Source organism: Dermacentor albipictus, chromosome 8 (genome assembly GCF_038994185.2).
Source record: "Dermacentor albipictus isolate Rhodes 1998 colony chromosome 8, USDA_Dalb.pri_finalv2, whole genome shotgun sequence".
In the NCBI taxonomy this organism is placed as follows: Eukaryota; Metazoa; Arthropoda; class Arachnida; order Ixodida; family Ixodidae; genus Dermacentor; species Dermacentor albipictus.
In genome coordinates this window covers 42,313,735-42,332,472 of record NC_091828.1, presented here as the reverse complement: position 1 = coordinate 42,332,472, position 18,738 = coordinate 42,313,735, and the positions used below count along the sequence as shown (strand labels likewise).

The following is an 18,738-nucleotide window of genomic DNA, read 5'->3' as shown; positions in this document are numbered from 1 at the left end:
TGCTATCACAATAAAACAACAGTTATTGCCTTTATGCTTTCCCTGGCCTCCTTGTCTGTTTGCTTCATATGTGTAATTACCTTAACTCGCTGTGTCGCTACACGTCAGCATATGCTGGCTCTGTGTTACAATAACCTGCCGTCATCTCCAATTCAGTATCAACTTAAAATATCTTATTTAACAACTCAATTCTTTGCTAAGCATCATCCTTTTGAGTGCTAGGAGCGTGTACAGTTTCTAAACATTTTAATATATGGGTCACTAATCATTTAAAGCACAAAACGGATGTAATCATGATTTGCGGTTTTGAAATAAGCAAGCATAACTGGACAACATCTTTTTGTTTCTCTTAAAATCATGTGTTTTTCCAAACTTTTACTAGCTACAGCATCATCGCATCACAAGCAGTCAACAAAGATACACGCAGTTGCTTTTTCACCAGGTCTCAGAGACCCAGAAATTCCCTTTCCACAGCTGCAGCCATCTCTTCATCGACAGACCCAATTGACCCATTCGACCAGTCATCTGTGGACTTTTCACTGTTTGAACGTTCACTGTCCTCCGGCAGTTCACTTCTCGGAAACTTTGGTGGCTGCGATGCCTCATCTTCTGTCAAACATTCGCGCCCTCTTTTCCGGCGCCGTCGCTTGCTCCATCCACGTGGACACTCGCCACCCGAGAGCGACTCGGCGGATGATTCGGTGTCCGAATTATTCCTCGTAGCCCCTCCAAGCACGGAAGAGTCTTGGCTCGACTCTTCGTCTTGCGTCTTTTCTGCATTTTCTTTGCTCTGCTCTACGTCGTCATCGTCATCATCATCGTCGTTGCTGCATTCGTCCTCAACTTCGCGATCCATTTCCAGCAGCTGCTCCGACGACATGCTCAGGTACGGGTTTGCCTTCTCATCGAGTTGCGGGTGGTCATCTTTGCTTGACGATGGTTCGCTGCATTAAAGAGAATAAAGAACACAATTCAGTTAAAGTAGTAGTTCCTTACCTCCCCCTCCTCCCGTTTTCCAGGGCTACCCTGTCTGTCTGCCCTTTGTACGGTCGTAAAGAAAATCAAGCCTGAACACCTTGATTCCCCTTATTTTCTTCTTGATCATTGCATGGCAACGTTTTGAACCATGGCGGCTTCAATGTAAAGGCAGCACACCAGTGTTTATTGATCACTTTCATTACCAAGATAGAAGGACCTTCCTCAAAATAAGTGTTAATTCGAAGGCAGGGTTGCTTAATTTGACAAGTGCAAACAAAAACTTTCCTAGCACCAGGTCAACTTCATTTGATACAGGACACTTGCCAGTGATTCCCCAGCACAATGCACAGACTATGGAAAACTCTCAAACACTCTAAAAACTATAGCTCATAGCTGGAAGTGCTTTTTGTGTAAATATGTCTGAAATGTTTCTTTCTCCCACTCTGTAGCAGCCCGGAAGGGATTAAAGGGCCCCTCATCAGACCACAGAAAATTTCGGTTATATGCTGGAAGTTGTTACATGTCCTATAGGGAGCGTTCTGCTTCTTGGCATGCAGAAACTGATGAAATTAGTACGCACTTGCGCAGCCAAAGTTTAAGCCACTTGAACAGCGTGCTGTAAGGTGCTAGCAGCAGTAGCAGGGCCAGTAGCAGTGGCCAGTAGCAATGCTGCAAAGCTGTCTGAATAATCGAGCCTGTCTGAATTATTGGCGTCCAAATTATCAGTCAGTGACTACAATGTCTGCATATAATGAATGTTTGGGGATCAGTTGTATTATTAAAGAAATTTGCCCACATTATATAACATAGACTTCCATAACTCTTGATTGGCACTGATAAATTTCTGTGGGTCAGTATTTTCATTTTTTCTATCGTACAATTGGCCCTCACCAATTATTTTAAAACTGTTCATTTTGTGCTTGAACCCAAGTGCGACCCAAATGGCTTCAGACTCTATGCTGGCGGTGCTATGAGACAGTTAATCCACAGACGAAATGTTATGTCCTGCTGAAAACATTTATTTGCAGCCTATCTTAGGAATATTTTTTGGCAAAAATGGCAGCTCACAGTGAATGGTTACTATATTTGCTAGATCCTACAGCACCTTTCTTTCTTTTTTAGGAAATTGGTCTGGAAAGAGCCTGTATGGTGCAATCGGATAGAAAACTGAAATCCTGTTCTCAGAATTCACAAGAGCTTACTGCCAGAGCCAGCGTGATAGCCATTGTCGGCAGAAGATGGTGACAGTACAAGTTCTCACACAGTATGGTGAGGACAACACACTGCTTTCAGTTTGATTACGAAAGTTAATTCAAAAGCTAAATTATTTTACATGCTAATGCTAGCGGCAACAAAATCGCATCACGTTTTCTTCGTACGGGGAATCACATACGTGACAGGGTGAACTAACAAAGCGATTAGTCCAAGCGTGAGCCATCACTCCATTTGCAATTGCTGCAGAGTCATTTGATAAATGCAGACTAATATCAAACATGCAATGGCACGTGCCAAGGACGACATGCTGTGGTTTGTAAAATGCAATAAAGTACTGTCTCAGAGAAACAGCAATGAACATTAAGCATGAATGAATTTCTATACTGTGAAGGTAAACTTTGCTGGTTTTATCCTTATTTGAGTGCCGGAATTAAGAGGCACGCCATATTTTAATTTTTGTTATAAAATTTGGTGTGCTAGGCCTGGATTTACAATTCTTTTTCTAATTTGAACCCACAAATTCTGGGTGCTCGTTAGAGTAGGGTGTTTTAGAATTGGTAAATACGATTATATTAAACTCGGGTAAATCAAATGATCTTTTATGTTGAAAACTTTTAAACACTGTAATGCTTTACCAGCAATGAATAAAAAATCAATGGCTACATCAAAGAAAAATAGCCAGAATATTTGAGAGACAGAACTTAAAATAGTACAAAACACTTCAAGTTGGCGTTTCCATAACATGCCAATAGAAGGTGGCTTTCCTGCATGAACACCGGGAAAGCAAGTGGTGTGACTAGAAGGGTACCACATGGAGTGACTAGAAACTACAGCTTGTCATCACTTGCTTTGCTGCTTTGTCTTGTGATTCCTCTTTTTTTCTTTTGCAATGAGATTGTCATGTGATTCTTTGTTGTGACTGCATCAGATGTTGACTCAATTGTTTGACCGTGTGAGGCGTGGCTATATTGCTTTGGCATGCTTCTCTGCTCTCTGCCTTTGATTTAACGCAATGACTGTGAAGCTGAAGATAATCTAGAAAGCTGAATGCAATGCATACAAGTCTAATGATACTGCAGCATACAGAATCCCAAGCAGCATGCTGGGGCCGTATACTGTAACGGTTCACTTTGCAATCGCTTGGCTCTGGCTGTTATGTCAGGGTTACGTTACTCGGAGAAAGAGCTGAATGGGGCAGCAGGAGGGAGACCAGTGAAGAGCAGCAGTCTGCCGTAAGGTAATATCATCATTTTTGTTTGTATTTTGGGGACAATATAGTAATTGAAGGATGTTGTTTTGATAAAAAATATATTGGTTTATATAGAACACTTTCTCATTTAATTTCAAGTAATAAACCTGAGCTAGCAGCAAATACAGCCACTGATGTTCTAATTTTATTTGCATTGTTTTCTTTTATAGCTGCTAGGTGGTGTGTCATATGATAAGTAATCGTAGAGGTTCTCTGTGTGCAGACTGTGAGTCTAATAGGATTTCGTTTTGCCAGGGCTGAGCTTTTTAGGGCGGACAATTGCGATTAGAGTTCTGGCCACACATCCCACAATTTTGAGAATCTTGCTGCAATCAAGGAAGCGTTCCTTGACTGCAGCTTTCTCCTGCGCCGTGGAGGGGAATCTCACCCACACTTTTTATTTTCCCTAAACCAATATTGGCCCTGGCGATGGCGGTAATGATGCGACTGACTGACGGTTGCGACATTGCACTGGCTTCTTCATTCAAGACGCACTGCTGAAAACAACCAGGGGCAAAAAAAAAAGAATGCAGCACACACAGCACTTCTGTCGCAATGTCAACAGCACTAACTCTTCTGGTCCGAGATCGCACTGTGTCTTCCGAGAGCCTAAAATGTCTTTGGAACTCTCCTTCGCTCCTGTCAAATGCATCTCACTGATGCCTCTCGTCACGTTGTATTTCACCAATACTCGCCAGCAACACAACGAAGGACCGGCCATTGGCACTTCTGTCTCGTAGTACCGGGCAGCGCTAGACTAGCAGACAGCCACGGTTGCATATCATGCTCGCGACCATGCATGCCCATTAAGTGAACTGCTTTTCCATGGATCTGTTCGTAGCAGATGACAAGTTCGCTTTTCAGATGGCTGACAACCTGTGTGACAACAAAATTTGTAGTAACGCCCACCAGGGATAACAACAACGAAGCTCCGGCGATTGGCATTCGTGAGTGCAAACCGGTTGCAACGTTACCCATTACAGAATACGACCCCTAAATACGATATCAAAGAACAAGGCCGACATTATGGCTAATGCAGACGAGAGGCCTGCTGCTTCCAGCACCTGATGAGTGTGCACAGCTGCAAATCAGGGTGACGAGATGGCAGTTTACAAGTGGCTCCTTGACGTTACACTGACGATTTGTGGAGTGAGCTGTCCGGTTTTTTAGGTGCCATTTGTGATGGAATGGCAGCAACTGACTTATTGTCCTTATTGAGACTACTAGAGAGCTTGCTGATGAAGGCGTTGCAAGTCTTGCTAGGGATCGAGCCAGCGACAGTAAATGTGAGGACTCGACGTGTTCCCATGCATTTCACGGACTAAACACTGTTCTCCGCTTCTGTGTGTCAATAGAAGGCTGTGAGTTGAAAAGTGTATGTTGAACAATGCTTTAAAAAGAAAAAAATATTGCAGGCTCTCCCTAGAGAGTAGATGTAAGCATGAAATGGCAACCAGCAAAGGAGATTGGTCGGAGATGATAATAGCCAAAATCTTAAAATGGGTGCAGTGCATATTTGCAACAGCACGCCGCACCACGCCATACTGTGCACTGGTCCATATGGATGTTGCCCAGTTAGAAGAAGACAACCGGCTGAAGGCTGCATGACGAGCAGCAAAAGACGCCAGGGAGACAGAGTGCACTGCCCAGCTAGAAGAATGAACTGAATTCTGTGGTTTTTACACCGTAGTTGGGGACTCTGGATTAATTTTGACCACCAGGGGATCTTTACTGTACCCACAATGCACGGGACATGGGCGTGTTTGCATTTTGTCTCCATCAAAATGCAGTCGGCACATCCGGGACTTGATCCGGCGACATCGTGTTCAACAGCGCAACACCATTGCCGCTAAGCCACTGTGGCGGATAGAAGCACCTGAAGGAGGCGCCATGCAACGCGCTGCCATCTCTCGAGGTGACGCAAAACCAGTGCTGTGAAACTCACAGGCTGCTGGCATTCAGCGCTCAGTGCCAAAAGACGACAACTAAGTGTGTGGTGCCCTGTATCTGCCTTTTGAATTTCACTATTGGGTATGACAAAACTTCAGCGTACTAGCAATTAAGCTTGCATGATATTGTGAACAAACACTATGAAGAACTTAGAAGCAATATTTTTTGTAACATGTTTGGGCAGTAATTAGCCTATGTAATGCAGTCCTGTACAAAGGGTTGGGGGCCAGAGACTGCATTATTTCTATACTGGTTGCCCGGGTGATGTCATTTTGTTCTCACAAACTTGCCCAAATATTCCCGTTTGAGTGCCCAGATAACGGCTCTGGCTTTTGGCTTAAGGTCATTTGGAGGTCACCAACAATGGGAACTAAAAGCATTTCATGCTTAAAACAAAAAACAATTGGAGACTATCTTTCGCTCTAGTATGCACATGCTGCATGCATTTAGAAAGTAAGGAAGCTTCTTTACGAGATACATATTATATCCAAGTTCTATATGCAATTACACAACACAATCCATGACCAAGTTTTTGGACATGTCCAATAATTCGGATGCCTTTGCGGCACCGTCACGTACCCCATGAAGGCAATGTATATGGGCGTCTGAAATCTCGGATACTAGATCTTTTGCCGTGTGATCTTCTAGAATTTTTGCCGTAACCGCAGTTCCGAATGGCATTAACTGAAGCCACCATCGCACCAATTTTGACTATATCACATGTCAAAATGACACTTGCAGCCGCAGCCAATACCAAGACAAAGCTAGGCTTAGCTGCTTTGATGTTCGCTACCAAGCTTCCTGCTGTTCCCTACCCCGTTTTTCACTGAAAGAATTCGCCACTGTCAGCAATGGTGTTAACCCTGCCTTTGTGATCCCGCCGATGGCTTCGAAGCGGGAAAAGCATAACACGGGTCAAGTGCTGCATAATGCCAGTTTCTAGTAGTCAGCTTTGCCGCAATACAGCACTGTTACACGGTGAAGCATAGGTGATGTATTGCGGTGAAGTATACTAAAACTGGAAGGGAGCCACTGTCATGGGACACATTTTGCATTTATTATACACGTGTGCACTCGCCGTCTGCTGTAACAGCAAGAGCACCGATACGCCTAATAACTGTAATGGCAAAGCTTCAGAGTTATTCCAGATGTTCCTGTGGCGATTTGAGCCCTTGGGGACAGTAGAAAGCATGCATTCGTTTTTTCGGAATTCCAGATTTTTCACACTTTCACGGCACCTAGGGAGCCCGAAAAATATGATGACTAGATATTGAACTAATTCCCCACCCCTTTTATTGCGATGGCATTACATGAACGCTCCAAGCACATTTTTGCCGTCGCCATCATGTTCCATATAATGTCCATGTGCGAGTGAAAGCACACGAGGGAAGCCCGACAATCGCGGCTCAATCTGGCATGCTCAACGAAGAAAGCGGAGAGCAAATGCGCCGTGTTCCGTCGCACGTCGCACTCACCCAACTTTCACTTCTTTGTAACAAAAGTCAACTGTATACAGTAAAAACTCGTTACTAAAACTTTAGATCAATACTTTTTTAGAATAGTGAAAGTTTAAAAAATTCCCAGGAAAAATTTCATTGTTCTAATAAAAAAATATGCAGTACTATACTATTAATTCTAAAATGCCAAATATTTCAAATAATTAAAATTTTATCTTGCATCTATTACTTGCATATCAAAATATTGGATTTGTACCCCGAAATGTCCTGTACATTTGCAACTTAAGAAACTGAAAAATTAGGCGTGCCACCATGTTAGCAGGTATTCCTGGATAGCTCTGGTCACAAATCCCCACCAGCTCTATTGTGATTGCCCGCAGTAATGGTGACCCACTCAAATATAAATACACAAATTGGTGCTGTCGGCACAGCACCAATGTGAATTGTGATGTTCTCTGAAGCCATGGGATCATCTAACCCATCTCATTGTTCAAAATCGGGACAATCAAGAAGGATTCAGAAGAACAATCACCGGCAAAAGGAAGGTTTTCTATGAATGCCACCTGGCTCTGAGATTGATAAGCAAGTTGGCAAATAACACAAAGAAAGAAATAAAATTTGTGGATCCTTCCAAGTTTCAGTAACATTTGGTGATGGTGCACAGTGTCACAGTTTGTACAGTAGGACCTTGTTGATACGATCCTGTTTTGTAAGATTTCTCAGTGCCAACAGCAGTAGATGCTCACCTATGTCATATGAAAATGCTGGAATGCACTCAGACTCCTCTCCTGTCACCAGCCAATCTCCACGCTGGTTGACACTCGTCACATTCATTGCTACCGCCACCAACCCCACTGCGATAAGCATCTTCATCTAGCTGCTTTACAGCGTGTGTAGCATAGTGGCGTTCGAAGCATACTGCATGTCTTAGTAGGCGATCAGTGAAATGCGCAGCTGTTCCCTGTTGCAGGCAACTTGAAGAGAGCGTCACATTGTGCACTGGCAGCAATGTATACAGCCGTTGCACACCAACTCGATTTCGTTTCAGCTTCCCATCACCACCTTAACACACTACACAATAGCAAAACAACAAAGTGTGACTCGGGCCGCTTGGGCCCTGCCAACTCAATGCACGTGGGTGCAACGATTCTCGTCGAGTGGGCACGTCAAACCTTTCCACCAAAATGTGCCGATCAATGATGCTGCCGATGTAGGCTCAATTCGAACAGCGAGTGTAAGCTTGCAGAAGACACAAAAACAACATGCGTCTCTTTGGAACAGCCCACGACAGCGTCTCATGCTGCAATAATGACTACCTACAATGTTTTGCGTTACGTAGATATCAACTACAGTTGAGTCTGACAATTTCTTAGTGACTTCGAATCACGTGTTTTCCCGGTTGCAGTCAATCCCGGATATATCAAACTCAGATACACAGAATTATTGTCTATATCAAACAGTTGTAAAATCCTCTTGAACAACAAGTCATGTACCAGGCGTACATTGAACTCCTGTTCACCGCCACATTCAATATATCGAATCCTGTGCCACGCCACACATCTGCAAGTGCACTTCTCCTTAGACATGTAATCCTTTCTCTTTAGAACTGAAGTTAAACAGCGCGAATAAAACAAGGACACAAGGAAACAAATACCACAGACAAGCGCTGACTGCCAACTGGAAGTTTATTTGAAATTCACCAGCCATTTATACCTTATTCAGCATAGGCATGCGCACACCCAATCCTTTCTCGCATTGTCGGAAATATTTAATGCTGATGAATTCAAAATGGCACTCTTTTGGCAGATGCTGCCCAACAAGAGATTCAATCTGAAGGACAGTACATGCTATGAAGGAAAAATGGGCAGAGTGCTCTTCATTTTGCTCACTGTGAATACGGATGGCTTCTGCAAACTGCAGTCATTCATTTTTGGGAAGAGCAGATAGTCACTCTGCTTCAAGAACACAAAAGGCTTTGTGGTACAATACTTATTCTACATGAAAGCGTGGATGACACTTCATCTTAGTTTCACTGAGTGGCACCTGGCATGGGATGCCGAACTGGAGATGCTGTGCTGCCAGAATTGTCTTGTAGACAAGGGCTTTCCTGCAACGGCATTTCAGGATTCCGCAAGTGGCCAAAATAGATTTCATCCTAACCTACACTTGGATGAGTCTTTACCATTACAGTTTCAATTTAGCAAAATCACCGCATGACACATCCGCACTGAGGAAAGACCATTGCGGTAGTGGTGCACAACACCCATTGCTGTGCAGTTTGCGGGTCTGTGCTGAATGCATTTCATTTGTGCTGAAACGGTTACTCAATGTTCTGCAAGCTGAAAGCCACTTTAGAAACTAACAGTATGTGTGAAGCGTCGGCAGCCACTGACACAGGGGCCAGAGCAGAAACGCTCAGAATGAAGGGATGTACCGACCACGAAGCATCGGAGCACTGAGCGGCATGCAAGAAGAGAGGCACGACTCTTTAGGGTGGTCGAGAACCAAGTACGTTTGGCTCCAACATCAGGTAGGTTCAGAAACCGAGCACAACAGTCTGCCTGGCTCATTGCCCATGTATGAAGATAGGTTGCTTAAATGGAGTAGTGTTCGTAACGGACATGCAGCCAGGCATGTTCATGTATGATTCACAGTGCAACTACGCTGATGTCGGCAAGGCACATATCCATGCAAGCTAGCGTGCTTCCATGGTGAATCAATTTCTACCTTATCTTGAATCAAAACGACCAACAAGCACATAGACATGGGCAATGAGCACTGCAGGCTCATGTCTGGGTGATTTGGGCTTTTAAGGTTAGCAGTGCGATCATCCTGTCAAAGGCCATTTTGCAGCTCGAGAAAACCAACATTCGTGGGCAATAAGAAAGTCATTTTAAGTCACTTTTGTATGTACAAGGCTCTCATTTCTTCTTATTTTGGATTTTGCGTGCAAGAACCACGATTTCATTATGAGGCATGCCATAGTGGGAGGCTCCACGTTAATTTTTACCACCTAGGTTTCTTTGATGTGTACACAATGCATGGTACACGGGTGTTTTTGCATTTCACCCTATAAGATCAGACCTTGGAGGAACAAATTGGTAAGTTTCGGCTTTTCACACTCTCAGGGAAGTGTCTAAGACATGGAAAAAGCTTCACATACGCACATTTTACATTTCGAATTCTCGATATAGTGAGCTATTTCATGATCTCCTTCACATTCGATATATCCGAGATCGACATTCCTACAGCTTACACCACTTACAATGTGACCACCTACATAGTGCAGAGTTAGCTACAACGCAGCTTTATCCGACTCCCATTTACTTTCCCTTAGAACTCTACATATATGCATACCGCTTACAGTGCAAATGAGCGAGACAAAATACCAGTTATCGTGTGGATTCAGCAGGAAACTTCCACATATAAGCGTCGTTGTGAGGGAACTTCTCAACTATGTGAGCCGGTCGATGGGAGGGGACAGCGATAAAGGCGATGTGGAGGGGCAAGCGTGGAATTAACGGACAAGATATTTTTAAAAATGATGAGGATCACTCGCACTGTGGCAATCGAAGAAAGCAAAGTTTTCGGTGCTGTTTGTACCTGTTCTTCGGCTTTGATAGCACCATGGCATCAAGCACACGAGGATTATAGCTTTACACAGTGCACTGCACACAGACGACCTTGCTTTGTCAGATGGAAGAGAGGGCAGCTCAAAAAGTGCTGTCCCCTAGTGAGAGTTCAGATCTCAGCCGACCATCATCATCTGTACAACCGCCTCAAACAAGGTCTCCAACACCGCAGGGGTGAAGGAGATTTGGGGTTCGAGGCGGAGGTCATGTTCAGAACGGGAACAAGCCACCGTATTCTGGTGGGAGCGGCTCTCAGCACCATAGCACTGCATTTGAGCGCACTACCAGCGCCTTCGTAAGTGGCGATCGAGTTCTTCAGAATTCCACAACTATCTTTCCTTGTCGTTGGGAGAAAATTATCATAGGTCGGCACCAAGTTTGGGAGAATGGGAGTGTACCCAAATGACGTCTCTCCCTCTCCAGGTGGAACCACAGTTCCTTCCTGATTTTTGCCAGTACTTCGTGGAGTCCCGGTTGTTTGTGAGTGAACGTTGCTTTGCATCTCACCAGCCATACCTGATAGCTACACTCAATTATCAATAGAGTAAACTGGTTTATCCCTTCTTTGGGGAGTGGGTTCATGTACCGGAGAGTCAGGTATGGCACTCCCGGCAGTTTGAAAATATTTTTCACTCTCTCAATCAGTGCTGCCAAGATCAAGCACTCGTAGAAGATGTGCTCAGGCGTCTCTTTGGCGTTATCACCTAGCCAACACCACTAATCATACACACAAGCAGCAGCAACAAGATGCACCATGGACGAAGGCATGCATGAAATGCAAAAGCTACATTGGCTCTGGCTTTGGTTGGCCAAAAGACGCCCGACAAATTTTCAGAGGCAGCAAGTGCCTTTCAGATTGTTGCGAACTCCCTGTGACAGTGCAACGACTACAACACAGAACACCTACATAAACTTGAAGAAAAATAATTGTACCTCCCATAGTGCAACGGAAATAAGAGTAGCGGTGCTGTTGTGAACTAACGTATGCGACCGAGAGATGTAGCTAGCAACATCAATACTAATATCATCATTATTACATAGTGAGCAATATGGCCACTATGGTAGCAGCTAGTACAGCTCATTGTGCTGCTCGCTCGCTGGTTTTGGGCGCTTTGTTACTGCTTTCAGGGCAGTATTCATGTGTACGACTCTCTAACATGACTACAGATACCTTTATTACGTCGCGAGGTGACCGAGAGGCCTCAAGTGGCAAAGAAACACTTCAAACAAGTAAGCTTACATTGTTTATTGTCAATGGTGAATGAAGCAGTACATGCCCACAATTTTCATACAGGTCAGGAGGAATTAATGTTGTCAGTCATTGAGTTCACAACATAGAGAAACACAGATATAACCTATTTAATGAAACTGAAAGCAGAAATTGAGTTTTCTCATCGTGTTTGGCTAAAGCAAGTGAAACGAAGCTTCAGACAACGATACTTATGCTGGGCTATCCTTGTACTTGTACTGCGCATAGTGCTGCTTGACATGTTTCACAGTATACCGTCTGTGTTCAACGATTTCAGGTATATTAAAAAAAGAAAAAAAGAAAGGTGCTCGTCAAAGATGCACTGTCAGCAAGATAAGCTGTAGCTGTAATGTCCCATTGTTTTCATAACACAATGACGACAGGCACAAAGTGTAGCGGGAAAAAAACATTATGCTAAACTCAACATCACACATTGTCTGCCCTTGATGGTTCTGCTGCACGTTTAGTGTTCAGGTGCGGCAGTAAAGACTTTAACACAAGTGGAGTACAGCCGACACTCATAACAACGGACCCTGATAATCCGACAAAAAATGTCTGTTTTACCTGAAATCCATAATATCTGAAACGCTTACTTCCAAATCTTTTTCATGTTATTGCAATGAGTGAGTGACGATCGACCAAAGTAAAGAACAAACAAAAAGAAAAGGTTGCAGTTACACCCAAGAGATGAAGCACCGATTGCAATAGCAAATTAGTAGACAGCTATGTGAAGTAAGGATAGTAGTTTTATCGGCCATATAAGGTTGCAACATTCGCTGACTAACTACACTAACAAGCATGGTGTCACGCGCGAGTAGGTAAACATTAACACATCTTGCTCAATGACCGTGGAAAGTTGTTGTCAAAACGTTGGGAGTGAGGAAGCGTGGTAGCAGCAGCGAGCGAATTGCCCTTTGTGCTGTCTCTCACTTCAGCGCAAACTAAATGTCCAAAGCACAGCGCATACAAAGCTAACGGCACTGGACGCACTTTATCCACACTGTAGAAGCTCTCAAGATATGGCACCCGTGCGGCCGTACCATAAGCAGAGCCGTAAGCAGCAGCCGCCGGAGTATAACCCCCCCCCCCCTTCCTGTTCTTCACGTGCAAAAGAAGACGGCGCGTTTCCGCCTCGCCTTTCTCCCTCGCATGCGTGATATTGAGGAGCGTTCGTCAGCTGAACCTCGCAAGTCACTTGCCAGCCCGCGTCGACATGGCAAACGTCCGTTTTATACAACTGATCTTGATGAAAATTGCCACTAATTTCATCTGCTGCAGCCGATAGTCCGTTATAGTGCGGTCCGTTAAAAGCAAACCTCGTTGCATTAATAAAATAGGTAGAGCAAACTAAGGCTGAAATAGTGTTACGTAGGAAGACGCAGACGAAAAGCTATGTACAAGTATATTTACAAGGAAATACGTCGCATTTGGACAAAAGGCAACAGCTCGCGCTAGCCTGTAATCGTTGTTGTCTTCACCCTGCTTGCCTCTTTGTGATTGCAAATACTGTTCCGTAGCAATATGATCCGTTATATCCGAAAGTCTGTTGTATGCGGGTCCGTTGTAATGAGCATAGACTGCACTCGTAGGAAAGTGAGGAATGTTGTGGACACAACAGTGCTTACAAGGACCTCTGCAAATATTGTGTGAGTAAACAAGGACACTAAATAAACACATAAGTAAGGCCAATTAATGCTCATGGATCCTTGGAAAATGCAATTTACAGTTTCATGTTGAAAAGACATATCGGTTTGTGTTTTCACACAAGTCAAAGAGGTTGCAAGGAGATGAACATTTAAATTGAGTAACAGAGGTGAGCAAGCGAAGCCTCAGCCTGGAGCCAATGTTTCAAGAGGCAAATACAGTCGAAACCCGCAATAACGAAATCGCCGGGGAAAGCAAAACATTTCGCTTTTGCGGGAATTTCGTTAGGGCAAGAATGAGGCAGAAAAAACAGGGAAGGGAATTGGCTTGCAAAAAAAAAAATGTATTGCCAAAAGTCAGTCAGCTTACTTTGCCGAGCCTTGCCTTGCAGCAATTTCACTGCTCTCGACTCGCACTGCAAGAAGTGGCCCATTGCCACGTCGTCATCATGCTCACCGTAAAATGATCGAATTACATCGAAGGCATTCAACACATCCCGCGGGTTCGCAGTCCTCTCTTGATTTGGTGCATGGTGGTCGTCGGCGTCGGCGGCACCTTGGCAAACGTTACTTATGATGACCTCGTCAGTCATCTCTTCATGGACGACAACACCTTCATCCACACGAACAAACTCATCGATGCTGAGGCCATCCGGAACACCATCTGTCACGGCAGAAAGTTCATCCCATGCATGAGCCAGCGATGGCAGCACTGCGCCGTCAGCACCGTCAACTAGTGCACCTTCAGGCGAATCTTCTTGCGATGCCACTGGATCAGCGCATGATGCTTGCCGAGTGGCAATGAAGCCAGCATGATTTAAACAATTAGCTATCATGGCTGGCGGCGTCGCAACCCATGCGGCAGCCATCATCTCAAATGCCATGAACATGTCCATTACGGTGGGACGCTTCAACTGGAGGTACAGCAGCAGACGCTGAATCAGCCTCTTCTTGTAGGCGCACTTGACGCTACGAATGACGCCTCGATCAAGCGGCTGCAGCACGGAAGTGCAGTTCGGTGGAAAAAAAACCAAGCGCATGTTTCCCAGTTCCATGTCATCGACATGATGGGCACTGCAATTGTCCAAAAAAGGCAGACCGATCTGCCTGCCTTCCGCATGTCCGTATCGAAGGCCTCGAGCCAGCTGCCAAATATGGCCCGGGTCATCCATGCCTTCAGGTTCACGGTGTACTGTACGGGCAGCCGACGATTTCCATTGAGAGCAGCGGGCCTTCTTACTTCTGCCGATTACAAGCAGTGGCCGTTTATCTGTGCCGTCCATGTTGGTGCACAACAAAATTGTTACACGCCACTTGCTGTGTTTCCCCCCGCGGCATTTCTGGCCTTTTAAGTCCAGGGTCTTCGATGGCTGCATCTTGTAGAATAAGGCTGCCTCATCTGTGTTGTAAATGTCCGAGGGCTTGTACTGGTCCAACACTTCTTCGCTAGTCAGTAGCCGACGACGACGCTGTCAAAGGGTCGACGGCTGCTGCCTCCCCGGAAATGACTTTGGCCACTATGTCGTGGCGGGCTTTGAAACGGCTTAACCAGCCAGGGCTAGCCTTAAAATCAGCGTGCCCGAGAATGCATGCCAAGTCCAGCGCTTTCTGCTGAAGAACTCTGCCATACAGCGGCACTTTATTGGCATGCTGTTCACAAAACCATGCAAACACCGCCTTGTCAACGTCTGGAAAAGCCGCAGCGCTCACCGTTTTGTTTTTCACACTCACACCATTTCTGAGCGCGCCAAGAATAGAGGCCTTGTTTTTCAGAATTGTCGATATCAAACTGCACGCAATTCCAAATTTTTCGGCGATATCCATTTTCTTCCTGCCGTTTTCAGCTTGGGCAATAATTGCAGCCTTATCCTGCAGTGTCATAAGTTTCCTCTTTTTGGCTGGAAGTGGCATCTCAGCAGGCTGTCAAAGCAAATGGTCTGATTGGCACAGAGACACACAATTGACGCACTCTAGCACCAACGGCACTGAGCACACGACCATGTGCGGCGGTACACAAAGCCCGCTGATACTAAAGCGTCATCCGGGTTATCGGAGCCTTCAGGTGTAGTAGATGTCGATATGGCTGCCATGCACGCAGGCGTTTCGCTCCGCATTTAGCACAAGCGGTAATGGCACAAAGGATTAAATAAAACGTGCTCACTGCGAGATCGCCTACGGTTCTTGTCTTTTTTTATTTGTATCATTTAAATGCTAATTGCATTTTTGGCCCGGACACTGCGCAGTAACCTGTTGCGACGGGCGAACAACCACCATCATCATCATCGCTGTCGTCTGTCACGAGAGGTGGTGGTATTGTAAACAATGATGGCGGCGGCCACGCAAGTGTACTGTGGCGGTAGTTAATGCAATTTAAGTGCACAACAAATGCATTTGAGCAGTTTCCGGACACAACTACTGTTACATGAGTAGATTATTTGCAGACTGTCATTTCAGAAAATTTCATTGATGAGGGATTGCTATAGAGAAATGTTTCGTTGTCGTGAGATAGGAAATGCATTGACTCCTATGGCTGTTTGCCGGGGATCCGAAAATATTTCGTTGCGGCGAGAATTTCATTCCCTCGGGATTTCGTTACCACGGGTTTCGACTGTATATTGGTAAGGGCCATGAAGAAGACAACTTCCCACGCTTAGGTACATTTATAGATCAAATAGCCTCATTGAGCGCCCTAGCAGAAAAAATACAAATTAAAGTATGTGACCAAATTATAGTAGCTTCTCTTGTGCGCTCCATGCTGGAATGCACCACGGTTGATTTTTCGCCATCTGTAGCGATCGCTGGAACTTGAGATTGTTCGGGACCTGTCTACACTTTGTACAACGCTGCCATTATGAACCAGACGAAAAATGCTTTTGAGGAGCATGATACCGACATGCTCTATGTGCCTGCGAGGTGCATGAGCATCCTGCAGCTGGCTGACGTATATTGGAACAAGCCGTTTAAATCCACCCTTTGGCGTTTGGGGGAGGAATATAAGCGCGAGGAAGAGAGAACACCAAAAGAAAACTTGAAGAAGCCATCGCAGCAGCAGGTCCTTGATTTTGTTGCCGAGGCGTGGGCCGCTGCACCGGAGTGGCAGGCTCCTTCAAGGGGTGCATCATTACAAACGCACTCAATGGCTCAGAAGATGGTGACCTGCATGGGCAGATCACCACACTGGCAGATGTTTGAGCCGTGGCGCCAGAAGACCGGGGTGGACTTCAAGCGGAGTGCTGCGAGCTTTTTTTGCTACTGACTCTGAGGAGTTTTTCGATCATTTCGAAAGTGACTAACAGCAGTAACATTTATGGGCTAATAAAGTTCATCTTCCTAATAAACTTTTAAAAGCATGCAGACTGTTTTTTTTTGCGCGAGAAAATTTTGTTGTCACCATCTTGAATTTTGGTGCCATTCCGGGTTGCGCACCACCCTTCCCCCGCGCTTTGCCGGTAACTTCAACTTGCTGTGGGGGGGGAGGGGGAGCTTGATCAGAATTTTACAGTAGTTATTGGTTCCGAGTCCTAGCTGCATGTGCATTTTCGCAGAGGCAGAGAAAATTTGCACACACTAGGGGGCCAACAGCCCGTCTGTCCCACCTGGGAATTCAAAAGTGCGAAATCGTAAGCAAATTCACACCACGTGAAATGGACTATACTCTGTTGTTGAGGTCGGGGAATATTAGACTCACCAGGGCCACTCTTCTGAGGCAGCAAGTGTTGGCACACTCCCAGCAGTTGCCGCCTGGGGCCCAGAGGCGGCAGCACGCTCCCCACTCCGCCATATCCTCTTCCCAGTCACCGCATCGTACACGGGGGCTTCCACCGGCTGGTCAAGTTGTTTTTCATGCAGAAGGGCCACTTCAGCCACAGGCTCCTAAGCAACCAAAGAGAGAAAAAAAAACACATTTAGCCATTTCATGCCAAAGTAGGTTAGTCGGTTTGATGTGCTTTCAGTAAAAACATCCCTTTCCTATCAGTCTAGTCTTACTTTTGGATCAGCTCGCCGCCTTGACCCGTTGAGAGTCAAAGACGTAAACATATGGCACTGCAAACAAGTCCCAAATGGCCGATGCCGTATAGAGTTAAAGCTGGACGTGACGAACTTGAATGTAAGAAAATTCTAGACGTAAAGAAGTATCTAACTTTTCACAACCTCTTGTCATAGAACACCATGTATTAAGGACCTCAGTATAACGAAGTGAATTTGTATTCGATTTCCATATAATGAAACTTTGCTTCTGCCACAAAGGAATGTCGAGAAAATAAATAAGAACTTTAGCGAATGCAGAAAAAGAAAATTGAGAAGAAAAGTGTAATGATTGAATTACACGCAGCTGCTTGAAAACGCACCTCTCAGCCGTGGCTGCACATGGCTGAGCACATATGCAGCCGCGCACCCTGTTTTAGAGATAATCTGCGGCGTGTGCAAAGAGTGAGAGTGTAGAGAATGCGTGGCATCATGTAAGCTGTCCTCCCACGCGTTTAGTATTGGGGGTTGCGTAATCTCAAGCTTTGGTGACCCGTTGGAGCGAGAGGCAGACGAAGCATTTGCTCCTCACTGCCGGCGCTTCTCATGATAGCGTCGTCCCAGTGCGTGCGACGCTATCAGCCGCAAGGGCAGAGTGCACGCGAAAGCATGGCTGGCTTCGCTTAATTTATACAGCCGACATTATCATATCGTCGATGTGGCATGGAACCATGTCATTCATCGCCGACTCCCAAATTTATGAAAATGAATTGTTTTCCTCTTCAAATTTACTTTTTCGATTGCCCGATAATTAGGAAAATTCTACGGCCCCTTTCTGTGCAGGAAAAATCCATCGGCAACCGTACTTATTTGCATAAATGGTCGAATTTCAATACAATGAATTTTTTATATAACAATGCAAACTGATGATTTACCTACTTCGTTATATGGAGGTTTAACTGTATTTACGACAATGCCATCTCTATGTTTGAAAAACACGCTACTTCTACAACTCTGCTGCCCAAGAAGTGCTGCCACCTTGTATGAATACAAGAAATTTTTTTTGTTACTCCATAGTCTCTTGGTTTTAGTTCCACGACTTGCTTACGCCAGTGTGCCAACGACTTGCTTGTTTATTGCTTACAGGAGTGCGATTACATCTGTTGACAGGTGAGTGCTAGTACTAGTAGGTAAGTGATGCGTCTGTATGCGAACGATGCTGCCATGCCTGTGTGTCTTTTCTTGAGACTTGAAAGCTGATTGCCCCTCATTGGCAATGGTACAAAGGATTACTGCAAGTTTCTGACTCATTAGGTTCTTCTAATGTGTGCACAACCATTGAGTTTGGTGGCCCGCACGCCATCATGTAGCGTGGGTGGGACGCGCTGAGCGGTTAATG

The 18,738-nt window shown here is 45.2% G+C and overlaps 1 protein-coding gene across 2 annotated transcripts in view; it reads right to left on the bottom strand.

Annotated features, from left to right (window-relative positions):
• Positions 1–337: 337 nt before the first annotated feature.
• The window catches only part of Fcp1 (RNA polymerase II subunit A C-terminal domain phosphatase Fcp1), a 67,545-nt gene continuing 49,144 nt past the window's right edge, over positions 338–18,738 (bottom strand). For both annotated transcript variants that reach the window (XM_065425274.2, XM_065425275.1), the window contains exons 10-11: positions 17,062–17,246; positions 338–944 (exon numbers count right to left, since the gene is read on the bottom strand). In XM_065425274.2, coding sequence (XP_065281346.1) covers positions 446–944; positions 17,062–17,246 — 684 coding nt within the window. In that variant the 3' untranslated portion in view covers positions 338–445. The remainder of the gene's footprint in view (positions 945–17,061; positions 17,247–18,738) is intronic.